This window comes from Neophocaena asiaeorientalis, unplaced genomic scaffold (assembly GCF_003031525.2).
Source record: "Neophocaena asiaeorientalis asiaeorientalis breed wild unplaced genomic scaffold, Neophocaena_asiaeorientalis_V1.1 scaffold249, whole genome shotgun sequence".
In the NCBI taxonomy this organism is placed as follows: Eukaryota; Metazoa; Chordata; class Mammalia; order Artiodactyla; family Phocoenidae; genus Neophocaena; species Neophocaena asiaeorientalis.
Genome location: NW_020172625.1, coordinates 3,515,144 through 3,540,282, shown reverse-complemented (window position 1 = coordinate 3,540,282; position 25,139 = coordinate 3,515,144). Strand labels below are relative to the sequence as shown.

Below are 25,139 nucleotides of genomic sequence, written 5' to 3'. Positions count from 1 at the left end.
GGGCCTCTCACTGTTGTGGCCTCTCCCCTTGCGGAGCACAGGCTCCGGACGCGCAGGCTCAGCGGCCATGGCTCACGGGCCCAGCCGCTCAGCGGCATGTGGGATCTTCCTGGACCGGGGCACCAACCCGCGTCCCCTGCATCGGCAGGCGGACTCTCAACCACTGCGCCACCAGGGCAGCCCTGTGCAAACTTTTATAAAAAAAAAAAAAGGAAGGATGACTCACGGTGGAGTTGAGAGCCACAGAGAATTGTTCCTAGACTTTGAAATCTAATCAAGAAACTTATTTATCTGGCTGGATTTCAGAGCTTCTTTGGACTAGTGGCTTCCTTCTGCCTTGTATTTGTTTTTGTTTTGTTTTTTTGCATCTTTATTGGAGTATAATTGCTTTACAATGGTGTGTTAGTTTCTGCTTTATAACAAAGTGAATCAGTTATACATGTATATGTTCCCATATCTCTTCCCTCTTGTGTCTCCCTCCCTCCCACCCTCCCTATCCCACCCTCTAGGTGGTCACAAAGCGCTGAGCTGATCTCCCTGTGCTATGCGGCTGCTTCCCACTAGCTATCTACCTTACGTTTGGTAGTGTATGTATGTCCATGCCTCTCTCTCGCTTTGTCACAGCTTACCCTTCCCCCTCGCCGTGTCCTCAAGTCCATTCTCTAGTAGGTCTGTGTCTTTATTCCTGTCTTACCCCAAGGTTCTTCATGACATTTTTTCCCCTTAAATTCCATATATATGTGTTAGCATACAGTATTTGTCTTTCTCTTTCTGACTTACTTCACTCTGTATGACAGACTCTAGGTCTATCCACCTCATTACAAATAGCTCAATTTCGTTTCTTTTTATGGCTGAGTAATATTCCATTGTATATATGTGTCACATCTTCTTTATCCATTCATCCGATGATGGACACTTAGGTTGCTTCCATCTCCTGGCCGTTGTAAATAGAGCTGCAATGAACATTTTGGTACATGACTCTTTTTGAATTATGGTTTTCTCAGGGTATATGCCCAGTAGTGGAATTGCTGGGTCATATGGTAGTTCTATTTGTAGTTTTTTAAGGAACCTCCTCTGCCTTGTATTTGAATTGGAATATCTGTAATTCTTATCCTATATCTGTCCCACCATTCTATGTTGAGAGTGGTGGGAGCAAGCAACTCATCTTAGTTTCAGTTTTAAGAGAAATTGTGCCCCAGCAGTTGTACTTAATAGATTACACCCAGGAACTTCATCAACATCTGGACTTGATTTAGATTTTAGACTTTGAGCTGATGAGAGAGATGAGATTTTAGAATTTTTATTTAATGAGAGATGTAGATGAACTGATTATGTGATGAGATACAGATTTAGATGATGAGATTTTGGACTTTGGGCTGTGATGGGAGGCGACTATTAGGAACCTTAGGAGGGGGACTTCCCTGGTGGTCCGGTGGTTAAGACTCCACACTCCCAATGCAGGGGGCCCGGATTAGATCCCTGGTCAGGGGACTAGATCCCGCATGCTGCAACAAAAGATCCCGCATGCCACAACTAAAAAAAAAGATCCTGCATGCCGCAGCGAAGATCCCATGTGCTGCAACTAAGATCCAGCACAGCCAAATAAGTAAATAAATAAATAAATATTAAAAAGGAACCCTTAGGAGGTGGTGAATATATTTTGCATTTGGGAGGAACATGAGTCACTAGGGGCTACAGGACAGATTTATGCTTACCATAGTTAGGGAAAACTCAGTTAATTTATAATTATATTAAGAATTATTTAGTAAGTCTAATGTATTTCTAATTTTTTCTTCTCATTTTTTGTAGCTTGTCCTATATAGATTAATTCATTTTACTTCATTTTATAGTGGAAAAAAATACCATGATAAAATTTTATTTTAGTAATTTAATCCACAGTTGAATCCACAAATACAGAACCTGTGGATACAGAGGGCTGACTGTACTATGCCTTTTTTTTCTTGAGATAATGTTAGCTTATAACATTGTATAAGTTTCATGTATGCAATATTATTTTTCTACTTCTGCATACACAGCAGTATGCTCACCACCAAATATTTAGTTTTCATCGGTCACCATACAGTTGACCTCTACCCGTTTTGTCCCCCACCCCTTCCTCTCTGTTCTCTATATCTACATGTTTCTTTTGTTTGGTTTGTTCATTTATATTGTTTGTTTTTTATTTTTTATATTACACATGTAAGTGAAATCATATAGTATTTGTCTTTGAACACTATGCCATTTTATATATAGGACTTGAACATCCTTGGATTTTAGTATCTGCCATGGGTGAGGGGTAGGGGGCAGGGGACAGGTGTGTATGTTCTGGAACCAATTCCCCAGGGATTCCAAGGGACTTATGTAAAATAAAATACAGAATACAAGTTTTGAGGAATTTTCATGTATTTAAGCATATTTAAGAAATTCTTTTACTTATTGTATCAATAGTGTTGCTAATGTTAGTACTTTCTATTTTTTATAAATAATGAATAAGAGGATAATTAAGAAATGTTTTATTGATTTACTTGTTTTTAAATAGTTATTTTTACTAACTTGTTTATTTAACATACCTGTCTATTACTGGGCAAGTCTTTAAATAAAAATATTTTAAGAACATGTTAATTTAATAGTATTGGTTTTTCTCTCACAGGTTTTGCAGCCTTGTGACTTGTTCTATCAAGCTACTCAGATACGTACAGATCCACAAGTGATTGAATTATCAGTAAAATCCCTGACACTGAAGGTAAGTTACAATGTAGTCAGTGCCCTTTTGAAAAAATTAATAAAACTTAGAAATAAGCAATTATTATAGCAACTCTTTTGTTAAATAAGCAAACAAAAGCTATTTTTGAAAATCTTTTATGACACGTAATTTTAAAATGGTATTTAATACATATTTTATAATGAATGTTTTCATATATTGTTATTGGCAGTTGACTGCTTCTGTAGTTAACATCCTTATAGTATGTATAGTTGATCCATTTAATATCGACATATAAATATTTTAACTATTGAAATTAGTTATGATAATCAAAAAACTTTTTTGTGGGCAGCAAATTGTATCTACTATTTCTTGGTAGTAAGGTTAGTTCAATATTAATTCCTCTTGATCCTTTACAAATATATTTAATGTTTTTTGAAGTGTGTATTTTTTGAAAGTGGTTTATGTAGATTTTTTAATTAAATTTTTCCCCTTAGGTTTCACCAGTTATTATAAACACTGTGATTACCATAACTTCAGCACTTTATACAGCTAAGGAAACCATCCCACAAGAAACTGCTTCTTCTACAGCACATTTATGGGAAAAGAAGGATACAAAGAATTTAAAAATGTGGTTTCTTGAAGAACCAAATGAAGTTGAAAAAATAGCTTCCCCAACTGAATTGGTACCCAAAGGAGAGATAATAAGAATGAACATTGATTCTATTTTTCTAGTTCTTGGGGCTGGAATTGGTCATCGAACAGTACCTATGCTTTTGGCAAAGTCACGTTTCTCAGGGGAAGGCAAAAACTGGAGTTCCCTAATAAATCTCCACTGTCAGCTTGAGCTAGAAGTAAGCATATGTAGTATTTTTCCAGATTTTATAACAAATAATGCTATACACAGACTATTTGGGGACTCTTACTTAAACATTTAAATTAAATTTATCCTAAGTATGATGTTGGTTCACAAAACTTTTGGAAGAAAGTGTACAAATTTATGCCCTTGATATAGTTGTTTTTATGTGTATGTTACTTTTAGAGTACATGTCCATATTAAGTTTATATTTCAACTGGTTTCATTCATCTTAAAGTTGATGATATTAATAGACAGTTTTGAGTAGGTGAAAAATTCTTAATTTTAAGAATTAAATTGAATATCCTTTTTCCTTTAAAATGATAATAGACTATTTCTTAATCTCTTCTAAAATAGTAATATAAAGAATGAGAAAAATATGCCTTATACTTTTATATAACGCAGAATCTTTATAATGTAGTGAGACTCCACCAAGGTCTTTCAGATTTTTGTGAGAGTCCTTTAGTTATATGGAAGATATTTGCTTTGAACCAACATATATTTTGCTTCAGAATTTATCTACATAGAATCATCCCAGAGATATTTTGCTTTAAATTATTAATTGAGTTGATGTCAAGTAGAAACTAATCTGATACTCTACCTAAGTCAGTAAATATGAAAATTTATAAGCTCCTATAACATTTGTGTTGATACAGAGTTATATGCTAATAGAGGTGGAACTGACAGACTAGATTTCAACTTTCCAGATTTTAGCTAGAATTATCTGTATTTTGCAGAGGATTTGATCTAGGATGTCCAAGAAGTTCAGAGAATTCAAATAAGTGCATACTCATTGAATCATATGTTACTTGCCTCAAGGGCTTTCGAAAAGTCAGTGGAGGTAGACAGATATGTTTAAAAAATGTCAGTAGTGTTTGATAGATGAACACAGCTTTCGATGTTAAGCCCAGCCTGAAAGTCAAGGGAAGATACCTAAAAAAGATTTTTTTTCTGGATTAAATTGTGAAGACTACACCACTAAGTTAGCCAAGTGAAGAAAGCATGAGGAAACTAATGAATGCCATGTAGATGGTTTTCACATGGAAGAAATAGCACAGCCAAAATGGAATGCTGGTGGGAAACAGCATGGAAGATCATTTTAGAAAATATCAGAGTGCCTTATTTAAAAAATTAAAAATTCTCTCTCTAGGTACATTATTACAATGAAATGTTTGGTGTGTGGGAACCTTTGCTTGAACCCTTAGAAATTGATCAGACTGAGGATTTTAGACCATGGAATCTTGGAATCAAGGTATTTTTGAAGTCTGAAAATTTTTTTCAAATATTGAGGATGTCCACATTACACATACTTTAATCGCAACAGAGTTCAGGTATCTCATTATGAGCCTTTCCACATGCTTCCTTGTTTGACCTCTGAATGTAATTTTCAAACCCAAGGCCATTGCCTCATGGGCTTCTAATACAAATAATTATGTAACATTTATTATGCACTAGACATTGTTCTAAATAATCTACTTTTGCTTTAACCCTTACAACAAACCTCTGAAGAATATACAGTTTTAAACTTCATTTTAACATGTGATGGGACTGAAACTGTGGAAGTTAAAGGACTTCCATAAAGCAATAATACTTTTAAATTGGAAGAGGTGGAATTAAATACTGGCTTCAGAGTCCCCACACATAACCGTCATGTTAAAATATCGCCAGCATTTTCTTGAAGGTTGTTGTCTATCCCAAGTTTTCTTTGATCTCTGAAGGGTGTATATATAGAAGAAAATATAATATTATTTGTTTGAAATATAGTGTGAATTTATGTAATCATACGAATCAGGACCTTTAGATGGATGAAATTGTGCTTCTGAAGCAAGAGACTGCAGCATTCCTAGCATATCTCCTCCCTAATAATGATTCAGTCAACCTGCAGACAAATGTTCAGTGGTTTAAAGCCAGTTAAAGGAACAGTAAAGGTGACTAGCTTGGCATATCCAGCTTTATGTATTAAACCAGGACATTTGATTTTCCACATACTTCAGATAAAAGATTTGGATAAAGGAACTTATTTGGCGGTTGTTAGGTCAGGATACACATAGGCAGTAGACCTGTGAGTTCTAAAAAGAGGTAGGTGGTATTGATTCACATGAGCCCTAGGTCCTAGTGGCACTGTTCTGCAACTATTGTTGGACTTTTTAAGTCCCTAGGTTTCTGTTCTTTATTTATAGCATTTATAGCACCAGTAGATTAAATGACTTTTCTTGCCCTGAATTTCCACATGCTATGATGTATGGGCTTCTAATTTTCATTCAGATGCTCCATGCATTTAGTAATTTTAGGGGTTATTTTCCCTTCTAAATTGTGCCTGCCATTTTAGTATAACTGAGGAGGAGGAGAATTTTTCTTCCAATACTGCTTCTATCCAATGCGACCTTAGTTGGCTGATGTCCAAGTAATTCCAAGTAAGGCAGTGGAACTGATAAAATGTATTGCTCTCTCTAATGCTGTCATTGGAATTTGTCTAATGTTTGCTTTTCCTTTGCAAAGTGAGTTATGTTGTGCTCCTAGGAACAAATTTTTCTCATATTTCTACAATTTATATTTTATTTTAGATGAAAAAGAAAGCCAAAAAGGCCATTGTTGACTCAAGTACAGAAGAAGAAAATTACAAGGTACCAGAATATAAAACTGTCATCACTTTCCATTCAAAAGACCAACTAAACATTACATTATCCAAATGTGGCCTTGTAATGTTAAATAATTTAGTCAAGGTAAGAAAAGTAACTTGAAACTTTAAACGTTGGTGTACTAGTCTGAGTTAACCCTTTTCTTTTATTGAACAAGAAGTTTTTTGTTAACTTAGTTATTTGTCATATGTCCATTAGTGTTCTGCTTGTCGTTTAGTTTTCTACATTTTCTTTTATTTATGATAACCCTTTCTTATTAGGCATTTACAGAAGCTGCCACTGGATCTTCAGCTGCCTTCATAAGGGATCTAGCACCATTTATGATTTTAAATTCTCTTGGACTTAGTATCTCTGTTTCACCAAGTGACTCTTTTAGTGTGCTCAGCGTACCTATGGCAAAATCATATGTATTGAAAAATGAGGAGAGTTTAAGTATGGATTATATACGAACTAAAGACAATGATCATTTCAATGCAATGACCAGCCTAAGCAGCAAATTCTTCTTCATTCTTCTTAGTAAGTGATAAATTACCTTCCTGGGGCTTTAATTTCTTTTAAGTTACATTTTATATCCCATTTTACTCATTTGTGGTGTCTCACAGGTTTTTTATCTCCTTTCTAATATTTTGCAAATTTCATTATTTCCTTTGCGGGGCTTTGCTTGCTGTTGTCACTTTATCTTTGTATTTCAAATTCTGACTTTCTTTGGCCACTGCTTTATTTAGAGTATGGTAATTTACTACTTTATGTTTTGGAGAGGAAAATTATTAAATCTCATCCTCAGTCAGCATTTACAGACTTAGCTATAGGTGGTTGTTTTAATCACTTTTAGTATAACTCAGTAGAATTGCACCAGTTTTGCAACTGAACGAATTCAGAATAAGGTTTGAATTCATGAAATGGCACAGGGTAATGGTTTTGGGGTTTGTAAATGGTTTTTGTGTTCTGCCTATTGAGGTAGAGGTTTTTTTCCTTTGTCCTTTATGTTTCCCAGAAGTTTTTCATTTTCATGAGAGGTGAAAGTAAATACATTTTTAAATTATCATAGTATATAGTCATTGTGAAGTTAAATATTAAATAGTCCCAAAGCCTCACTGACACCACTTTCTGACAGTCTGACATTTAAGTAGTTATGGAAGGGAGGATATTAGAAAGGTTAATTAGACATGGAGGAGGGGTACTAAAACTGATAGCTAATACTTTTTCCTAGTCAGGAAATGATTCATAACAGTGGCTAGGTTTCAGGTGTTGTCCCAGCATTGTCCATGAATTATTCTCATCAATTTTACCTCTGTTTGTTTTTAAACTGACATTTTTATGGGATAGTAGGGAAGAAGGTTATATAAATAGATAATTCACCCCAGTACAATATATGTATATATATATATTAGATAAAACTGTAAATTTTTAATCAAGCCTTAGATATCACAAAGTGTCACAGGTTGGTAGAAAAACTTAAAAACTGAAAAATTGCAGCTACTTGGTAGTTGCCAATGACTGCCTGAATGTATTAGGCTCTGGTTATTATGACAGCAAACCAGAGAACAGTGTTCTTGTATTTTCTAGTAATTTCTCTCATCAGTCAGTTATTTTTAAAAGGTTATGTTGTTGTCTTAGGTTAAACTACTGAATGAGATTTCTTTTTCAATTAAAAACTTTTTTTGGTAAAATGCTTTAAAGGTTTTAAATGAATGATGTAGGTATGTATTGTGGATTCTTAAAATATCCCTTTGTGTAGCTTTCAGTGATAATTATTCATACGTTTAAGAAATCATCTGATGTTTCTGGTTTAAAATGTCTACTTAAAATTAATATATGATGAATTATAATAAAAACTTTCAAACATGTATATTTAATTTAGCACCTGCTAACCACTCTACTGCTGATAAAATCCCTTTAACAAAAGTGGGACAACGACTGTACACTGTAAGACACAGAGAGTCTGGAGTTGAAAGATCTATTGTTTGTCAAATTGATGCAGTGGAAGGAAGTAAGAAGGTAACAATTCGCTCCCCAGTGCAGGTACGGAATGATTCATTTTTTTGTGAGGTCATATTGTGTATATTTGTATGCTAATTAAAAAAAAAAACTAAAGCAAATTACTACCAAAAGAATACAAACTGTAATAGAAATATAGCTAATAGCAAAAAGAATAATCATTATCAGTAATTATACTACTGTAATACGAGCAGTTGTAGGAATATTTTGTAAATGTTTTTGGAATATTATTTTGTAAAAAAACAAAAACAAAAAAAATTCAATATTTTATTTTAGTTCTTTGTAGTATGGATTTATTATTTCGTTTCAATTAGAGAATACAGTGAGAGAAATTTGTATACCTTTATTGAGGTAAAATTGATGTACAATAAACTGCATATATTTAAAGTTGATGAATTTTGACAAAAAATACACATATGAACCTTCATCACAATCAAAGTAATAAACATACTTATCACCCCAAAAAGTTTCCTCATCCCCTGTCTCCCCATTCCCATGCATCCACTTATATGTTCTTGTGGTGCATTAGTTACACAATATAGAATTTTATGTAAATGAATGAAGTAGAGAATGGAGTCTGGCTTCTTTCACTCAGGATAATTTTGTATGTGTCAACTTTTGTGTATTAATGTTGCATGCAGTTACATGTTGAGTAGTAATCTGTTCTATGTATATACCACATACCATTTTTAATGAATTTTTGTATATGATATAAAGTGAGGGTTGAGGTTCATTTTTTTCCGCTTGTCTATTCATTTGTTCTGACCAGGATTATCCTTTTTTCCATTAAATTGCCTTGACACTTTTGTCAAAAATAAATTGACCATATCTCCATATCTGTGTGTGTTTATGTCTGAGGTCTCTAATCTGTTTCATTGATCTATTTATGTCAGTACCACACTGTCTTGATTACTACTTAATCCTCAGTCTTGAAATCAGGTAGTACAAGTTGTACCACTTTGTTCTTTTTTAAAGTTGTTTTGGCTAGCCTAAGTCCTTTCCATTTCCATTTAAATTTTAGACTTCAAGTTTTCAATTTTTATTTAGAAATTTTGATTAAATTGGCATTTTTGATTTTTTTCTTGCTAGTAGAAATACATTTGGTTTTTGTATTAACTTGTATTATACAACCTTACTAGATACATTTATTCTAGTAGCTTTTTTATAGATAGAGATAGTTATGATGTCTGCAGATAAAAATATTTTTACTTCTTCCTTTCCAATCTGATGTTTATTGTCTTTTTTTTTTTTTGCGGTACGCGGGCCTCTCACTGCTGTGGCCTCTCCCGTTGTGGAGCACAGGCTCCAGACGCGCAGGCTCAGCAGCCATGGCTCACAGGCCCAGCCGCTCCGCGGCATGTGCGATCTTCCCAGACCGGGGCACGAACCCGTGTCCCCTGCATCGGCAGGCGGACTCTCAACCACTGCGCCACCAGGGAAGCCCTATTTTCTTTTCTCTTGTTTATTGCACTGGGTAGAATCTCCAGTACAATTTGAATAGAAATTATGAAAGTGGATGTTTTTATCTTGTTCTCAATCTTAGGGGAAAAGTATTCAATCTTTGACCATTGAGTATATTTTGAGTTGTTTTTTTTGTTATTGTTGTTCATGATCCCTCTGTTTGTAGTTTACTGAGAGTTTTTAAATCAGAAATGAATGTTGCATTTTGTCAAATGATTTTCTCTGTTTATCGAGAGGATCTTTTAAAAAAATTGTTAATATGATGAATTACATTGATTTTTAATTATTATATTAAATAATGATTGACTTTTAAATGTTAAATGAACCTTGCATTCCCAGGATAAACCTCATTTGGTTTTGAAGTATTAATCTTTAATATTGTTGAATTGATTTGCTAAATTCACGTTTATAATTTTTGCATTTATGTTCATGAGGGGTGTTGGTATAGAGTTTTCTTGTAATGTTTTTCTTAAGTTTTTAAACCACAGTTTCACTTTAAGGGCTATTCATATTATCTGTCACTTCTTGAGTGAGCTCTTCTAGTAATTTTGTGTCTTTAATGAAATTTGTCAGTGAACTATTTTTGCTTTTACTTCACTTTTATTTTCACAGGGTGTAGAAATTTAGATTGACAGTTATTTTTTCCATACTTTTAGGATGTCATTTCACTATCGACTCTATTAACATTGTTTCTGACCAGAGTCTGCTGTTATTCTTAACCTTTGTTCTACAAAATGTGTGATATATTTTTATATACTTTTAAGTTTCTTCCCTTTATTACTGGTTTTAAGAAATTTGGTTGAGATGAATCCTACATGTTTCTTGTACTTGAGTCTTTTAAGCTTCTTGAATCTGTGGATTTATAGTTTTCATCAACTTTAGAAAACAATGTTGCCATTGTTTCTTCAAATATTTTTTTCTGTCTTCCCCCTCTCTTCTTTTCTTCAAGTAGGTATATATTAGAGTGTTTAAACTTATGCTGTCTAATGCTCTGTTCACTTTTTCTTTCAGCTTCCCCCGACCCCCATGTTTCTGTTTCGATAGTTTCTATTATTATGTCTTTAAGTTCACTTTTCAATGTCTAATCTGTTCTTAATCTCATCCAATGTATTTTTATGTCTAGAAGTTCAACTTGCATCTTTATTTACATTTTCCACGTCTTTTTATATATCCTCAGCTTTCCCCTAACTTTTGAACATATCAAATATAGTTATATAAATGTTTTAATATCCTTGTCTACTAATTCTGTCATGTGTTTCATTTCTGATTTGTTTCATTTTATTCATTTTTTTAATGGGTCATTTTAAAATTCTTTTTGTGTGTCCAGTAATTTTTTTACCAGTTGCTTAAAATTGTGAATTTTACCTCGTCAGGTGCTTTAGATGTATTTGTACCCCTTTATGTATTCTTGAACTTAATTCTCCAACACAGTTATGTTCGTTGGAAAGTGATCCGTTCATTGCTTGTTTTAAAACTTCTTAGGTGAGACTCAAGCAGCCTGTAGCCTAGGGTTAATTTTGCCCCACTAGTAAAGCACTGTAACCAATACCCTTTGTACTAAACAAGATTTTACCACTTCGGATGGATCTTTACTGAGCCTTAGACAGTGTACTTACGTGCATGTGCCAGACAGTACTGTACTTAAGTCTTTGGAACAGGGGGCACTCTTAAAGTCTCAGGAGTTACCTCTCTGTAACTCTCACCTCTCCATGCAGCTATCTTCTCTCTCATGTAATGTGCTGTTAGAGTAAGCCTCATTGGCTTTCCCACATTCTTATATCTATCTCTTCAACTCAGACTGGGCTCTGTTTGACTTCTCCACCCAGTAATCCAGAAACTCTCCAGGTAGTAAGATGAGGTGACAATCTTAGGGCTTATCTTGGTAGAGTTTTCTTTCTTCCTTCTTCCCTCCCTCCCTCCCTCCCTTCCTTCCTTCCTCTCGCTCTCTCTCTCTCCCCTCCCCTTCTCTCTCCCCCCTCCCTCTCTCCCCCCCTTTCTTTCTTTCTTTCTCTCCCTCTTTCTCTCTCTCTAGCCCTCCCTCCCTTCTCTTCTCTTCCCTTCCCCTCCCCCTTTCTTTCCTTCTTTCTTTCCCTCCCTCCCTCCCTCCCTCCCTCCTTTCCTTTCCTTTCCTTCCTTTCCTTCCTTCCTGTGCCACCTTTTTGTCCATTACTTCATGTGTATTTTTTTTCCCTGGTGTTTTGGTTGTTTATATTGGGAAGTTATATCTGGTCTATATTTTTCCATCAGGGCTGAAAACAGAGGTTCCTTCTCTTTCATTTTTGATTTACGATGAACTGTATTAAAAGATGACAGGGCTTCCCTGGTGGCACAGTGGTTGAGAGTCCGCCTACCGATGCAGGGGACACGGGTTCGTGCCCCGGTCCGGGAAGATCCCACATGCCGCGGAGCGGCTGCGCATGAGCCATGGCCGCTGAGCCTGCGCGTCCGGAGCCTTTTGGCTCCGCAACGGGAGAGGCCACGATAGTGAGAGGCCTACGTACCGCTAAAAAAAAAATAAAATAAAAGATGACAATTGGGCTGCGTCATTATCGTAGATTACTTTTGAATTTTATTAAATAGTAAAACATTAATGTTAAATTTCTTATAGGTACTTTCATAGAAATGAAAATATATGTCTCTTCTTTTAAATCGGTAGAGCAAACAGTTTATCTAGAAATAAAATATAGTGTAGTTAAGTTTATATATTTATCAGTTCTTAGTTTGCACTCAGTATGTTTTATATTTTGGTATGATTTTTAAAATATAAAGATTTTAGTAAGATATAGAAATAATACAAGAAAATGGTGTTACTAACCAGTTTGGTCTATCCCAAATATAAACGGAGGTTTATCTGATAATGTGTGTTAATCAAAATAATGTTAATCTTTTACATCACTGTTGTATGCTACTCACTGGGTGAGCTATTCCCTCCACACTCTTTGATTCAATGAGTAGCATACAACAGTGATGTAAAAAGGTAGACATTTGCCAGCCAGTGGCTTGTTTTTCACTTTTATCATATAGACATCTAAAACTTGGATATAATATTTTTCCTATTAATTTTTTCTATTTTTGTCTAAATGAAAAGTTATTCCTTATATCAAGTTCAAGAAGATGTTATTTTCTTCTAAGATTTTTAAAGTTTTGTTTTTGAGATTCCTTTTCTCTAAAACTGGAAACTTTCCTTGTAATTTTTAGCAAAGATAATTGCATGTCTGGATTTTTTTTTCTAATTTATATGAGCAAGATAAATATTGCCTGATAATTCCTTTGCTGGGATATTTAGATAGAATATTTTTTAAATGTCTTTAGATTCTTAGATTAATGATACTAAATGTTACTTTTCTTTCCCAGATTAGAAATCATTTTTCAATACCACTTTATGTTTATGGAGGGGACACCTTATTGGGAACGGCTTCACCTGGAAGTGAATTTAACATACCATTAGCATCTTACCGGTGATTTTTTTCTTTATCCTTTTGTTTGCCCTAAGGTCTCTTATACACTCTTTAGTTTCTGATTTAGTAGTGATATCTATCTTTAAGTTATCAAACCATGATCAAATTTATCTTGTTAATATCTCATCTAACTTATTTAAGTTTCGGCACTCTTAGAAGATTTTTTTAAAGAAATATTATTTAACTTAATGTGTATAATGTATATCCTATAAATTATCTATGCTTTCACTAGTAAATATAAATTACATGCTTGCAATATAACTATCATGGCCATAGTCATATATATTTATGATTTTTAAAAAATTTCTTACTGAGCATGATTGGTGGCTTCTAGATTTATTTACACTATTATGAAGTGATTTTTACTTTTCTAGGGTTTTATGATAGAATTTTTAAGAAATTTCTTTAGAAAATGTAAAATATTTTATCTTCTAATCTACATATTTATCTAATTGTTCATTGATAGAATTGTAATGTAAATAGAGATAGACAGTTGATCCTTCAACAGCATGTGGGTTAGAGGTGCTGACGCCCATGTAGTCAAAAATACACATTCAGTTGTCCCTCAGTATCCATAGAGGATTGTTTCCGGGACCCACTGCAGATACCAGAATCCTTGGGTGCTCAAGTCCCACAGTCAGTCCTCCACAGCTCTATTTCCACATCCATGGATTCAACCAACTGCTAGTCATCAAGTACTTTATTTGCTGAAAAATGTCTGCTTATGAATGGACCCATGTAGTTCAAACCCGTGTTGTTCAAGGGTCAGCTGTATAGTACATATAAAATCTTCTTTGTATTAAGAAAGGACTATTAAAATTGTAACAGTACTAATGATGGGCTAGTCTCTTAATCATAGGCTTAATATTACAAACAAGTATTATTATTATTTAGGATATTTAATCTGGAATTGAAGATAATCTCTTTTAGGGAGATTAAACTCTCTTGGAGAATAAAAACTTCCTCAGAATAAGCATCATAGTTTGTTAAGTACCATTTCAAAACACACTCTAGACATGGACCTTTAGACCTATGCTACAAAAGGATGGAGGCAAAATTACAAGCAGTGCTAAAATATTCCTTACCTCTATTTATTCTGCCCCATACGTAGGAGTTCAAGATTGGGTCCCTAATGCTTAGAATACAGCCTAGCAGTTTTAGGCACATATTTTCAGAGAGTAGGCCTGCTCACCTTAATGAGTGTTTTATTGCCTAGACCTTCTAACCCTAATGAGTTTTATTGCTTAGTTCAGACTTGCTGAGGGAGAGAGTTATATTGTCTAGAGAACAACCACAAAATAGTTGTTTATAGTATCTGACCTTGTTCTAGAGAGGATTTGGGGTGGGTTATAAGACTAGATTAAAAAGTAGCATGTAAGATATGTTCAAAAGTTTCTGTGAGGAAATCCATTTTGTCCTTGGATAATAAATGTTAATGGCATTCTGCTTTATTTTTAGTAAATATTACTATATATTTTGTGTTTCTGTCCATAGAAGGGAAAAGTTAGGCCATTAGAGTATCTTTACACTTTTTTGTTCAAGGCTAAATATGTGTTACATAGAAGTTAATCTATCTTAATTAGAATTATTAATGACTGACTAGCTTGGACTTCACATTAGATATTCTTCTAATCTAATGCTTAGATATAGATACTCATATTTAAGATGTGAGGTCTTAAATTAACAAATGGGTATCATTCTGTAGAATTTAGGTATACTTATTCTTAAATTCAATTCATTTAACAAGTATTTACCAAGTGTTTTGTTGTGTGGAAGGCACTACTGTAAGATACCAAGAGGAATTGGCATGGCTATTCCCCTTGAGAGATTGATATATTATATAGGTACAGAAAGTAGAAAACAGTGGGTTGTTGAGAATCACAGAAAACGTTTTAGTTGCAGAAAACTATGAAAAGGAAAGAAGGGATTAATGATTAACTCCCGAGAGACGTACATGAATTGTAGTTAAAATATAATAATGTGGAGATTAGTGGGGAAGGGCAATCTTAAATGGAAGGAATTGCATAACAAAGATAAGGAGGCGTGAATGCACAGGATTTGTACAGGTTTATAAAAGACTAGGGGTTTGACTGGAATGTAGTGTGCATGTTGGAATATGAAATTTGAAAGGTTAAGTCCACATTGGGATAGTTGCTCGCTCATTGTCTTGCCCCCATTTATATAAATTTTATCTTCATCTTTAATATCTATTTCTTTCTTCCTCTCTCAGAACATTTGGTGTTCTTCTGTTTTAAGACCATTTAATGCATCAGCTCTTCTCACTCAAAACCTCTTGCCATTGATCATCTGTCTCATGTTTTCTCTTCATTCATTTCTTGAACTTTCCTTTAACCTTGCATATGTCTCTAGTTCAGCTCTACCCTTCAGAAACAAAGCTTTTGGGGGAAATTGTGACCTCTGGAAAACACTCTGCAGCCAATCTAGAAAGAGTTAACCACACTCTTCATGCCCTTAGTCTTCAGTGTACATCTGGGTTTTTTTTGAGGGGGGGTACCTATCACAGTGCAGTAGTTATCTTTTAACATTACATTTCCCATGTGATTGGTATCTCCTTAAGAGTAAAGAATGACTTACCATTTGTTCATTTTCAGTTTTACCTTCTCATTGGTAAATAATAGTCCAATAAATGTCTTGATGGAAAAAAAATGAAATTTCAGAGAGAATGTAGAAGTAAAATAGGCTAAATCTGATAACTGATTTGACAGGTAACTATATCTATGTATGTAAGGGGGGAATAAGGAAGAGTTAATATTATTTTATAGTCCAGAGTGCCAATAGCTGGAAGTTCCTGAAAAAAGGACACACAGAGAAGTGGGTGTGGAGGGTTCAGAGTTCAATTTAGCAATTTAAAGCACCATCCGACATCATTACAGAAATATGTAGTAGATATTTAAAATTGGGGGGACTAGAGCTTAAGAAAACAATCACAGCTAGAGATAGTATTGACACTTGTCACACAGTAAGGGATAGTGTCACAATCATAGGTAATTAGTTTTACAAGTATAAAAATACTTAAGTGTTTATATGTGGACACACCTTAGGTTTAAAAAAATTATTAAACCCAAAGTACATTTGCAATGTAAAAGAATGTGATTTTTAAATATAAGGATTAATCATATGTGACACCTAGTAATTTTATTACTGTCTTCTTACAACCACTTCTGCAACTATGCTCAACATTTCTGTAAAGCTAAGTATCTGTTGAAAGCTTTCATTTGATTAACCTTGAGAAGCCGATGATTAATTTTTCAGTAGAAATATATTTTTGCTTCACAAACTCAATCATGGTATGTACTTGGGACCACATACCCAGGAAAGCCAACTTTTTTAAGTTAGTGTTTAAGTCACAGCTGTATGTGTGTGTTTTGCATATATGACCTGTATGATTACGTATTTTCTGCGAGAAACCAATTATCTTGTAAACATACTTTTAAGACAGCAAGTTTGTAAGAAAAATATTCTTCTCTTGGAAGCCAAATAACTTGATTGGTTTCCAGAAAGTTAAGATGGAAATTGGTATCTATATGTCTATCTTACCTATCTCTAAGAAGAATGTGAAAATATAAAAATTTATTACAGTAGTATGGAGGGAGATAATTTCATTGTTCTGAAGGTGTAATCAAACAATTAAACATGTATTTTCTTTTAAAGCATTTTAAAATGTATTTTTTAATCTTTTATGTAGATCACTCCTTTCCCTGAAGCCAGTAGATGAGGACTATCAAATGTGTGAAGGAATTGATTTTGAAGAAATTATAAAAAATGATGGCACTTTTCTCAAGAAGAAATGTAGATCTATAAACCCTTCCAAGAAGCCATTTATCATTAATATTGTCCCAGAAAAAGATAATTTGACATCTTTGTCAGTGTATTCAGAAGATGGTTGGGACTTACCATATATAATGCATTTGTGGCCACCTATTCTACTCCGAAATTTTCTTCCTTACAAAATTGCTTATTATATAGAGGTATTCTGGAATTTTTTAATGCCCTCCTGTCTTTGATTTTGTAGCTTTAGTTATTTAAAGTTATGAACAATAAAACAATGTTTTAAAATTCTAATAATTATAGTACTGGTGAATAGACAGTACAGATATTCTTCAAATGGAAAAGAAATGTTTCAATCATGTTATATGAAAGAAGATTAAAAAAAATTTTTTTCCACTGATTTACGTTAGAAATCTGACTACTAAGTTGAATATAATTCATACACACAAATATGATATGCCATTTTAAAAATCATTTATGAAAGTAATAGATATTCCTGTAGAAAATTTTAGAAAATAGAGATTATTAAGATTGTCTATAATCACATTATCTGAAGGTAGCACTTCTGATGAAGTTATCATTTCAGTTCTAAAATATATATTTTTCAGTCTTTTCCATGCATGTATATTTCATGTATATTTAAAAGATGGATACTAACTTTTCAAACATGTATGAGAATTAGTATTAAAATGATAGTACTAGACTTAAAACTTGCTACATTGTATTATTCTTGTGCTAGTTTTCTAAAAGGATTTTATGCCCTATAAAGATGCTTTTTCTTTTAAATACTCTTTTTTTTAAGATATTACATCTGATTCCTTCCTGTTGCTGTAACAGGAATCTCTCCATCTTGGGATTTTAAGTAAATATTCCATTTGCCATTGCTTCTCAAATATAAGAAAGTAGTTCTTCATTGTAGTATATTATTTTATTGCAGTCTTTTAATTATTAATTATTGGGATTTACTCTGTTTACACTTTTCTGTTAAATTTTTTTTCGGAGTGGGGGAGTGAACACATCTGTGGTTTAAGAATATCTGTTTTCCATATGGTTGACAGATAACATAGTGGTTAAGAATTTACACTTTGCTGTCAGATAGATTTGAGATTGAATCCTACCTCTATCGCTTACTAGTGCTATGTCTTTAGGTAAGCTACATTATCTTTCTAAATCATTTGTCCAAGCCTATAAAAGGGGGATAGTAATAAAACTTTCATGATTGGGATATGGTGAAATCAAATTAAATAATGTTTGTAAAGGACTTAGCACAGTGCCTGACAGGCATATCGTTCCCATTTATTTACCTCTCTAGCACCACCAGCACTACTCTTCTATTTTGTGGAGCATGTCAAGTATTGATAGCTTACCTTGTTTTTGCTTTAAGTAATTTAAAATCTTAAAGTGAAGAGATTCCCATGTTATAACAGGAGGGAACCAGATTAGAGTTGCTGGAAAAACAGGTGAAATACCCAGATGGAATGTCTATCTATGTTGCATTTTAATAGAACTTTTAACTTGATGCTTTTAGGGATCACATTCTGTTTGCTAGTTTCCAAAGGATATGATCACTTTTTAGAAAGACAGTTTAGCTGCGGTGTAGAAAAGGGCTTAGAGGAGATAAGAGCAGTTAGGAGACTCTTAAAGGGAGAGGTTACAGTGACATGAACTAAGGTAATGCAAGCGTGAGTGGAGAGAAATGAACAGTTTTAAAAGCTACGTAAGATTCAGTATAAACAGTGATTGGAAATGGGTTATGAGAGTTTGTTAAAAATCAAAAATGAGAGTTAGTAGGGATTGCTTATTTTGGATTACATACATTTTTCATTATTTTGTAATTTTCACAACTAAAATCACTAGTGGATAAGATTTTTGTTTTACTAATTATAGTGTTTTATAATCTTCATTAGTGCCAGCAGAATTTCACACTATATTATTTTATTTTATTTTCACAATAGTCCTTTGAAGTAGATCATTTAGACCATTTTACAAATATAGTAACTCAAATCTCAATTTATAGAAATTTATACAGTTGACAAAGTTAGAACATGAACATAAGTCTTCTTTTTCTGACAGAGGTATTTCAGAATCATTTGTATAGCATTTGGAATCATTAAATAGAATATTTTGGTGTATTATTCTGAAACATTAAAAATTTACTGTATTTTTTTTTATTATAGGGCACCGAACATAGAGTTTTTACTCTACATGAAGGCCATTCAGCCCAGATTTGTACTGTACAGTTGGATAAAGCCAGGCTGCATTTAAAATTACTTGACTATCTTAATCATGATTGGAAAAGTGAATATCATATAAAACCTAATCAACAAGATATTAGTTTCATCAGTTTTACTTGTGTTACAGAAATAGAAAAGACTGATTTAGATATTGCTATCCATGTAACTTATAATACTGGCCAGACGGTTATGGCATTTCACAGTCCTTACTGGATGGTCAATAAAACTGGTCGAATGTTACAGTATAAAGCAGATGGAATTCATCGAAAGCATCCACCTAATTATAAAAAGCCAGTTCTCTTTTCTTTTCAGCCAAAGCACTTTTTTAATAACAATAAGGTATGCGAAGTTTTTTTGACTTTCATTCTTTATCTACTTATCACTCCTTTTTGTTTGTTTAGAAGAATAAAATATTATGAAGTAGGTAGAAATAACATTTGTGAAATATTTGAGGTTAAAAAGATTAAAATTTAGTCTTGGGAAGGGTTTAGTGCATTAACAGTATAATATTAGTTTAAGCTAAAAGGCAAAAAATATATCAACTTAGGTAGGAATTTTTAAAGGTACCTAAATACTAATATATTTGAAATATTTTTTTCTAGGTTCAGCTTATGGTAACTGATAGTGAATTGTCAGATCAGTTTTCAATTGATACTGTTGGTAGTCACGGAGCTGTTAAATGTAAGGGCCTGAAAATGGAATATCAAGTGAGTGCATTTTATGCTCATCAGGAAATTTTTTTTAAGCTCTACTGAGTACTTAATTTTTATCAGGATGTTATGATAATGGAATAGTTTTTGAAATGTTGCTATTTTTTTTTTCCTGTAGGTTGGTGTCACTATAGATCTTAGCAGTTTTAACATTACCAGAATTGTCACCTTTACACCCTTTTTTTTGCTTAAAAACAAAAGTAAATATCGTATATCAGTGGCTGAAGAGGGAAGTGATAAATGGCTCTCTCTTGATTTGGAGCAGGTGGGTAGATGAATTTCAAAAAGGTACCTCTTTAGATTTTCATTTTCCCTTGAAGTTTGATACATGAAATCACTATGTAATGTTCTAACTCTCCACCCCCACCTCCCAATTTTGTTTCAGTTCCATGAACATTTGAGTATTTATTTGTACCAGAATAAACCAAGTAAATAATTAATTATTAAAATCCGAACATTGTCATCTAGGAATGTGTTGCTTGATAATAGAGGTAGACATTTAATAATTACTAACCAAATGTCGTTAAATATGGCAGTAGAAGACTGGGTAAAGTATAAATGCAGCAAAGAGAAGGAAATTATTTATTCTCTTTAGGAAGCTGTTAGAAATGCCTTTACAGGGTAGGTTAAGCTAGTTATTTTAGGAAGACAGTAGTGTCTTAGGAATGAAATTTTGATTCTACTCTATCTGTAGCTATTAGGTCTCTGGGTAAGAGCTTTCTGAAAGACTGCCTGAGGTTAACAGAATACTTCTGAAGAAATTTTATTTTGAGTATGTTAGGATTATTAGAGAAGTGTTTGCTATTTTTATTCATTATGCCTTTTTGCTTTGAAACCATCTTTCTGGAATCATTCTTGATGTACCATCCTTTGGCATTTCCTTTAGAGCTGATTTGGAGGTAAATACCATCAGTTTGTGTTTATCCATAAAAGTTTTAATCATCACCTTTCTTTTATGATACTTTTTCTTGATAATCAATTCTATTTTTTTCTACATGTTGTAGCATTTATTATATTCTGGCTTCCATTTTTGTTGAAAATTCTGCTGTGATTCTGTCATTTCTCTGGAGGTTATCTTTCCTTTTTCTCTAGCTGCCTTCACAGTTTTCTCTGTCTTTGATGTTCTGCAGTCATACTACTGTTTGTCTGCATGTGGGTTCCTTTGATATATCCTGCTTGAGATACTTTATTCCTAGACCTGTAGATTAATATATTTCATACCTTCTGTAAAACTTGCAGCTATTGTCTCTTTAAATACTACCTCTCCTCTTCATCCATTTCCTCTTTCTGGGTCTTTAATCAGATTTGTTCTAGGACTTCATATTCTTTCTTCCATATATCCTATTATCTTTTTTATATTTTCTATCTGTATAACTCTTTGCTTCATTCTGGATAAATTCTACATATATATTTTCATAAATTTAGGCTACGGACGCGCAGGCGCAGCGGCCATGGCTCACGGGTGCAGCCGCTCCGCGGCATGTGGGGTCTTCCTGGACTGGGGCACGAACCCGTGTCCCCTGCATTGGCAGGCAGACTCTCAACCACTGCGCCACCAGGGAAGCCCCAACTGAGTTTTTTATTTGAATAATTACATTTCTCATTTCTAGAAGGTGTACCTTTTTTCATGTTTGCCTGTTTGTTCATTCTTTCAGCAATATTTATTGTGTGTACTCCCTATGTGCCTTGTGATACATCTTTTAACAAAACCACAAGTACCTGTCCTTGTGTAGTTTACATTTCAGTGGGAGTATAGGGAAATCATTAACTGGATAATACTATAGTCAACTAGTAAAATACATAGTATGTTTAAAGGTGACAGGTCTAATAGGGAAAAAGGAAATAAGACAGGCTAAGAGGTGTTAAGAGTTCTAATGAGCAAGAAGTGGGCTATAATTTTACATAAGGTGGTCAAGGATAGGACTTACTGAGGTCGCATTTGAACAAACTTGGAGAAAATGTGAGAGGTACACTTGTCAAGAGTTCAGCTGAGTTGGAGCTGAGATGCCAGGTACAGGAATAGCTGATAAAGACAACAAGCTAAAATGAAAGTAATACTCAGGACTTTAATTACTTACTGCAATAGTATAAGTAAGAGGCTAAACTGAAGAAAGCACCACCTCCCCTTGTACCATTTTTCCTATGGAACAACGTTAGTTAGGGGTGAGGTGGATCAGTGAGGGTAGTGTCATTGTCAGGGGAGCCCTGAACAAATAGCTCTTACTGTTTTATGGATCTGGGGGTGGCAGAAAACAAAGGGGAAGGGCTAGGAATGGAAAAGTACTGAGCACCAAGTCAGAGTAGAGAAAAAGCATCTTGAAGTTCCACCTCTCTCCTTGATAAAGAGGTGTTGCAGAGATTCTTGAGGAAGGCCTCTGCCAAAGGCCCTGGTAAAGAGGCCTCTGGACAAAGATGCCTGTAGTAGGAATGCAGATATTTGTAAGGGCATGGCTAGAAGTGAGGGCTGAGTTCTTGAGAATGCAGTGCGCTGGCTGTGCACCTAGTCTGGTATGGAGAGGGCAGCTTTGCCCTGTGAGACCTGCCAGATAAAGGTAAAGCCTTTGTAATTACCAGTGGTCTGACTTGAAAAATTGCACATAGGTTTTTAGCCAGGAGCTGGACCCCTCAGCAGTGTGGATATCTGGGGAAAGAGCATTAAAGACAAAGGATCAGCCAGGGTAGGTGCCCTAAAATGGGAGAATATTTGGCATGGTTGAGGGATAGCAAAAGGGGGCCGATATTATTGGAGAGGGAGAAGTATTTAGAAGAGAACAAGACATAACAGTGATAAAGAGTAATCATGCAGAACTTTGTGACACAAAACTTTGTGAATTACAAGGATTTTAACTTTTGCTCTGAGTGAAATGGAGAGAGCTATTAGAGGGCTCTGAACAGTGATTAAACACAGTATGCTCTCAATAAATATTTGTCGAGTGAATATAGATTTTCTTTGGCAAATGTTTCATATGTGCTCATTAAGTCTGTGGATTCTTGGTTTGTTGGATGTAGAGCTCTCTATATATCTAGATGCCAAATTACAACTGCAGCTTTGTTTTACTCTATATATTTTCTAGGTATATCTTTTTCCATACTTTTATTTACAGTAGTTCTATGTCTTGCCTTATATGTCAATTGCAGATAAGATTATTGGGTTTTCTCTTTTTAAAAACCTAATCTGTAGCTTCTGTCTTCCAACAATTAGTTTATATTTACAGTAATTGCAATTACAAATGCATTAGGACTTATTTTTTATTTTACTTTTTGTTATCAATTTCAGCTTTTCTCTTTTTTTAACATTTATTTAAGCTTCTGTCTTCCAACAGTTAGTTTATATTTACAGTAATTACAATTACAAATGCACAACAACTTATTTTTTATTTTACTTTTTGTTGTCAACTTCACTCTTTTCTGTGTTTTTTTTGTTTGTTTTGTTTTTTAACATTTATTTATTTATTTTGGCTGCGCCGGGTCTTAGTTGCGGCATGTGGGATCTTTGTTACAGCATGTGGTCTTATAGTTGTGGCATGCAGACTTCTTAGTTGAGGCATGCATGTGGGGTCTAGTTCCCCAACTAGGGATCAAACCCAGGCCCCCTGCATTGGGAGCCCAGAGTCTTACCCACTGGACCACCAGGGAAGTCCCTTAGCTTTTCTTAAGATAAATTTCTTTTGCTAATTTAAAATCTTCACATTTTAATTTTGGCTTACAGTAGTCAACCTTAACTTAAAATGCATATTTATGATTATTAGCTGTGTTGATTTGTAAGGAAGGCTTACAAATAAGCAAGGCTTGGGGATTTTCAGAGAGCACATCGTTTTTAGTCTTCTCAGTTCCTCCTGGGAAATATGCTTGGATTAGTATTGCTACTGTTTTGACTCCCAGATAAGTTTCCACTGGGTTGCAAGAAGCCTCAAGTGGGAATTTTCTCAGCCTGTTATAGCCTTAACCATGTCCCATGTCTAGTTCCATTAATTACTTTTTATGGTTGAATAAAACTGACTTTATCAAGCTAAGGCGCTTGACTCTAACATCTCGCTTCTTCTACATTGCCCTCAGGTCGTATGGTGATGATGAGCACATGAGCAGTCTCATTGAATTATGTGAAGTTACCAGCCTGGTCAGAGTCGGATCACACTAAGACCTGATTTACATAATAGTTTACAGACAAGGCTGGCTCTCCATTCCTGTCCTTTTAGCTCTTTTCTTTGTTTCCAGCTCCTGTTGTCTGGTCTTCTTTCTGGGTGCCTTGACTGTCTCCTATTCCGTTAGTCTGGTTTCCAGATCACTGATGTCCAGGTGGTTTCTTAAGATTTTGAGCCTGTTTTCTACTCTGAACTTTAGACTTTAGATACTTCTCTTGGTTTTTGCTTTTGTTTTTGCTTTTTTAATCCTTATTTGACTTCCAGGACTCTGGATTTAATATATGTTCTGACCTGACATTTGTGTGTACTTTGACTACTGCTTAATTACTAAGTGATGCCCACAACCCAATTATAACTTTTAGTAACTGAACATTCCCCTGTTTTAAACTGATCACTTGGCTCAGTTTACTTACTTTTTTTCAATCCATCTCTAGATCTGGACCACACTAACGCCTCTTCACAGCGCTCTATCAATAACTCTTCAACTTACTACCCATTACTGCTTGTGTTCAAAGTGCCCCCAAGTGGCACCCCATCTTGAAGTCAGCAGTTTATAGCTAAGCAGTCCAGTAACCAGAGCAGTGTTGAAAGAGGTTTAAGACTATTTTGAGTCTACTCTGATGGGTTTATTAAAATGATAAAGGTCTTTATGGTGAAATCAGTTTTACTTAAATAAATATATGTAATATATGTTTTAGTGTATCCCCTTTTGGCCTGAGGATGCTTCTAATAAACTTCTTATTCAAGTTGAAAGAAGTGAAGGCTCTCCCAAAAAGATACATTTTAACAAGCAAGAAAGTTGTATTTTATTGCATCTGGATAATGAGGTAAGTGATTCTTTTGTGTGTGTAGTTAGAGAAGCTAATATATACTTACTAATTTTTTTTATTAAATGATTTTGTTTGTTTCACCAAAAATGAACAAACATTTCTCTTTGCAAAGGGAAAAAGTTCTAAAAGGAAGCAAGAGACATAAAATGATTTAACTGTTATATGGAATGTTAGAGCAGGGGTCCCCAACCCAGGGGCCATGGACTGGTACTGGTCCTTGGCCTGTTAGGAACCGGGCCGCACAGCAGGAGGTGAGTGGCAGGCGAGCGAGCAAAGCTTCATGTGCCGCTCCCCATGGCTCACATTACTGACCGAACCATC

At 34.3% G+C, this 25,139-nt stretch overlaps 1 protein-coding gene across 3 annotated transcripts in view; it reads left to right on the top strand.

Moving 5' to 3' along the window:
• Positions 1-25,139, top strand: part of VPS13A (vacuolar protein sorting 13 homolog A) — a 231,700-nt gene that overhangs the window by 149,068 nt on the left and 57,493 nt on the right. For all 3 annotated transcript variants that reach the window (XM_024738949.1, XM_024738950.1, XM_024738951.1), the window contains exons 40-51: positions 2,651-2,743; positions 3,199-3,555; positions 4,708-4,809; positions 6,122-6,280; positions 6,457-6,712; positions 8,058-8,218; positions 13,010-13,113; positions 16,820-17,102; positions 19,080-19,475; positions 19,739-19,843; positions 19,965-20,111; positions 24,687-24,815. In XM_024738949.1, coding sequence (XP_024594717.1) covers positions 2,651-2,743; positions 3,199-3,555; positions 4,708-4,809; positions 6,122-6,280; positions 6,457-6,712; positions 8,058-8,218; positions 13,010-13,113; positions 16,820-17,102; positions 19,080-19,475; positions 19,739-19,843; positions 19,965-20,111; positions 24,687-24,815 — 2,292 coding nt within the window. The remainder of the gene's footprint in view (positions 1-2,650; positions 2,744-3,198; positions 3,556-4,707; positions 4,810-6,121; positions 6,281-6,456; positions 6,713-8,057; positions 8,219-13,009; positions 13,114-16,819; positions 17,103-19,079; positions 19,476-19,738; positions 19,844-19,964; positions 20,112-24,686; positions 24,816-25,139) is intronic.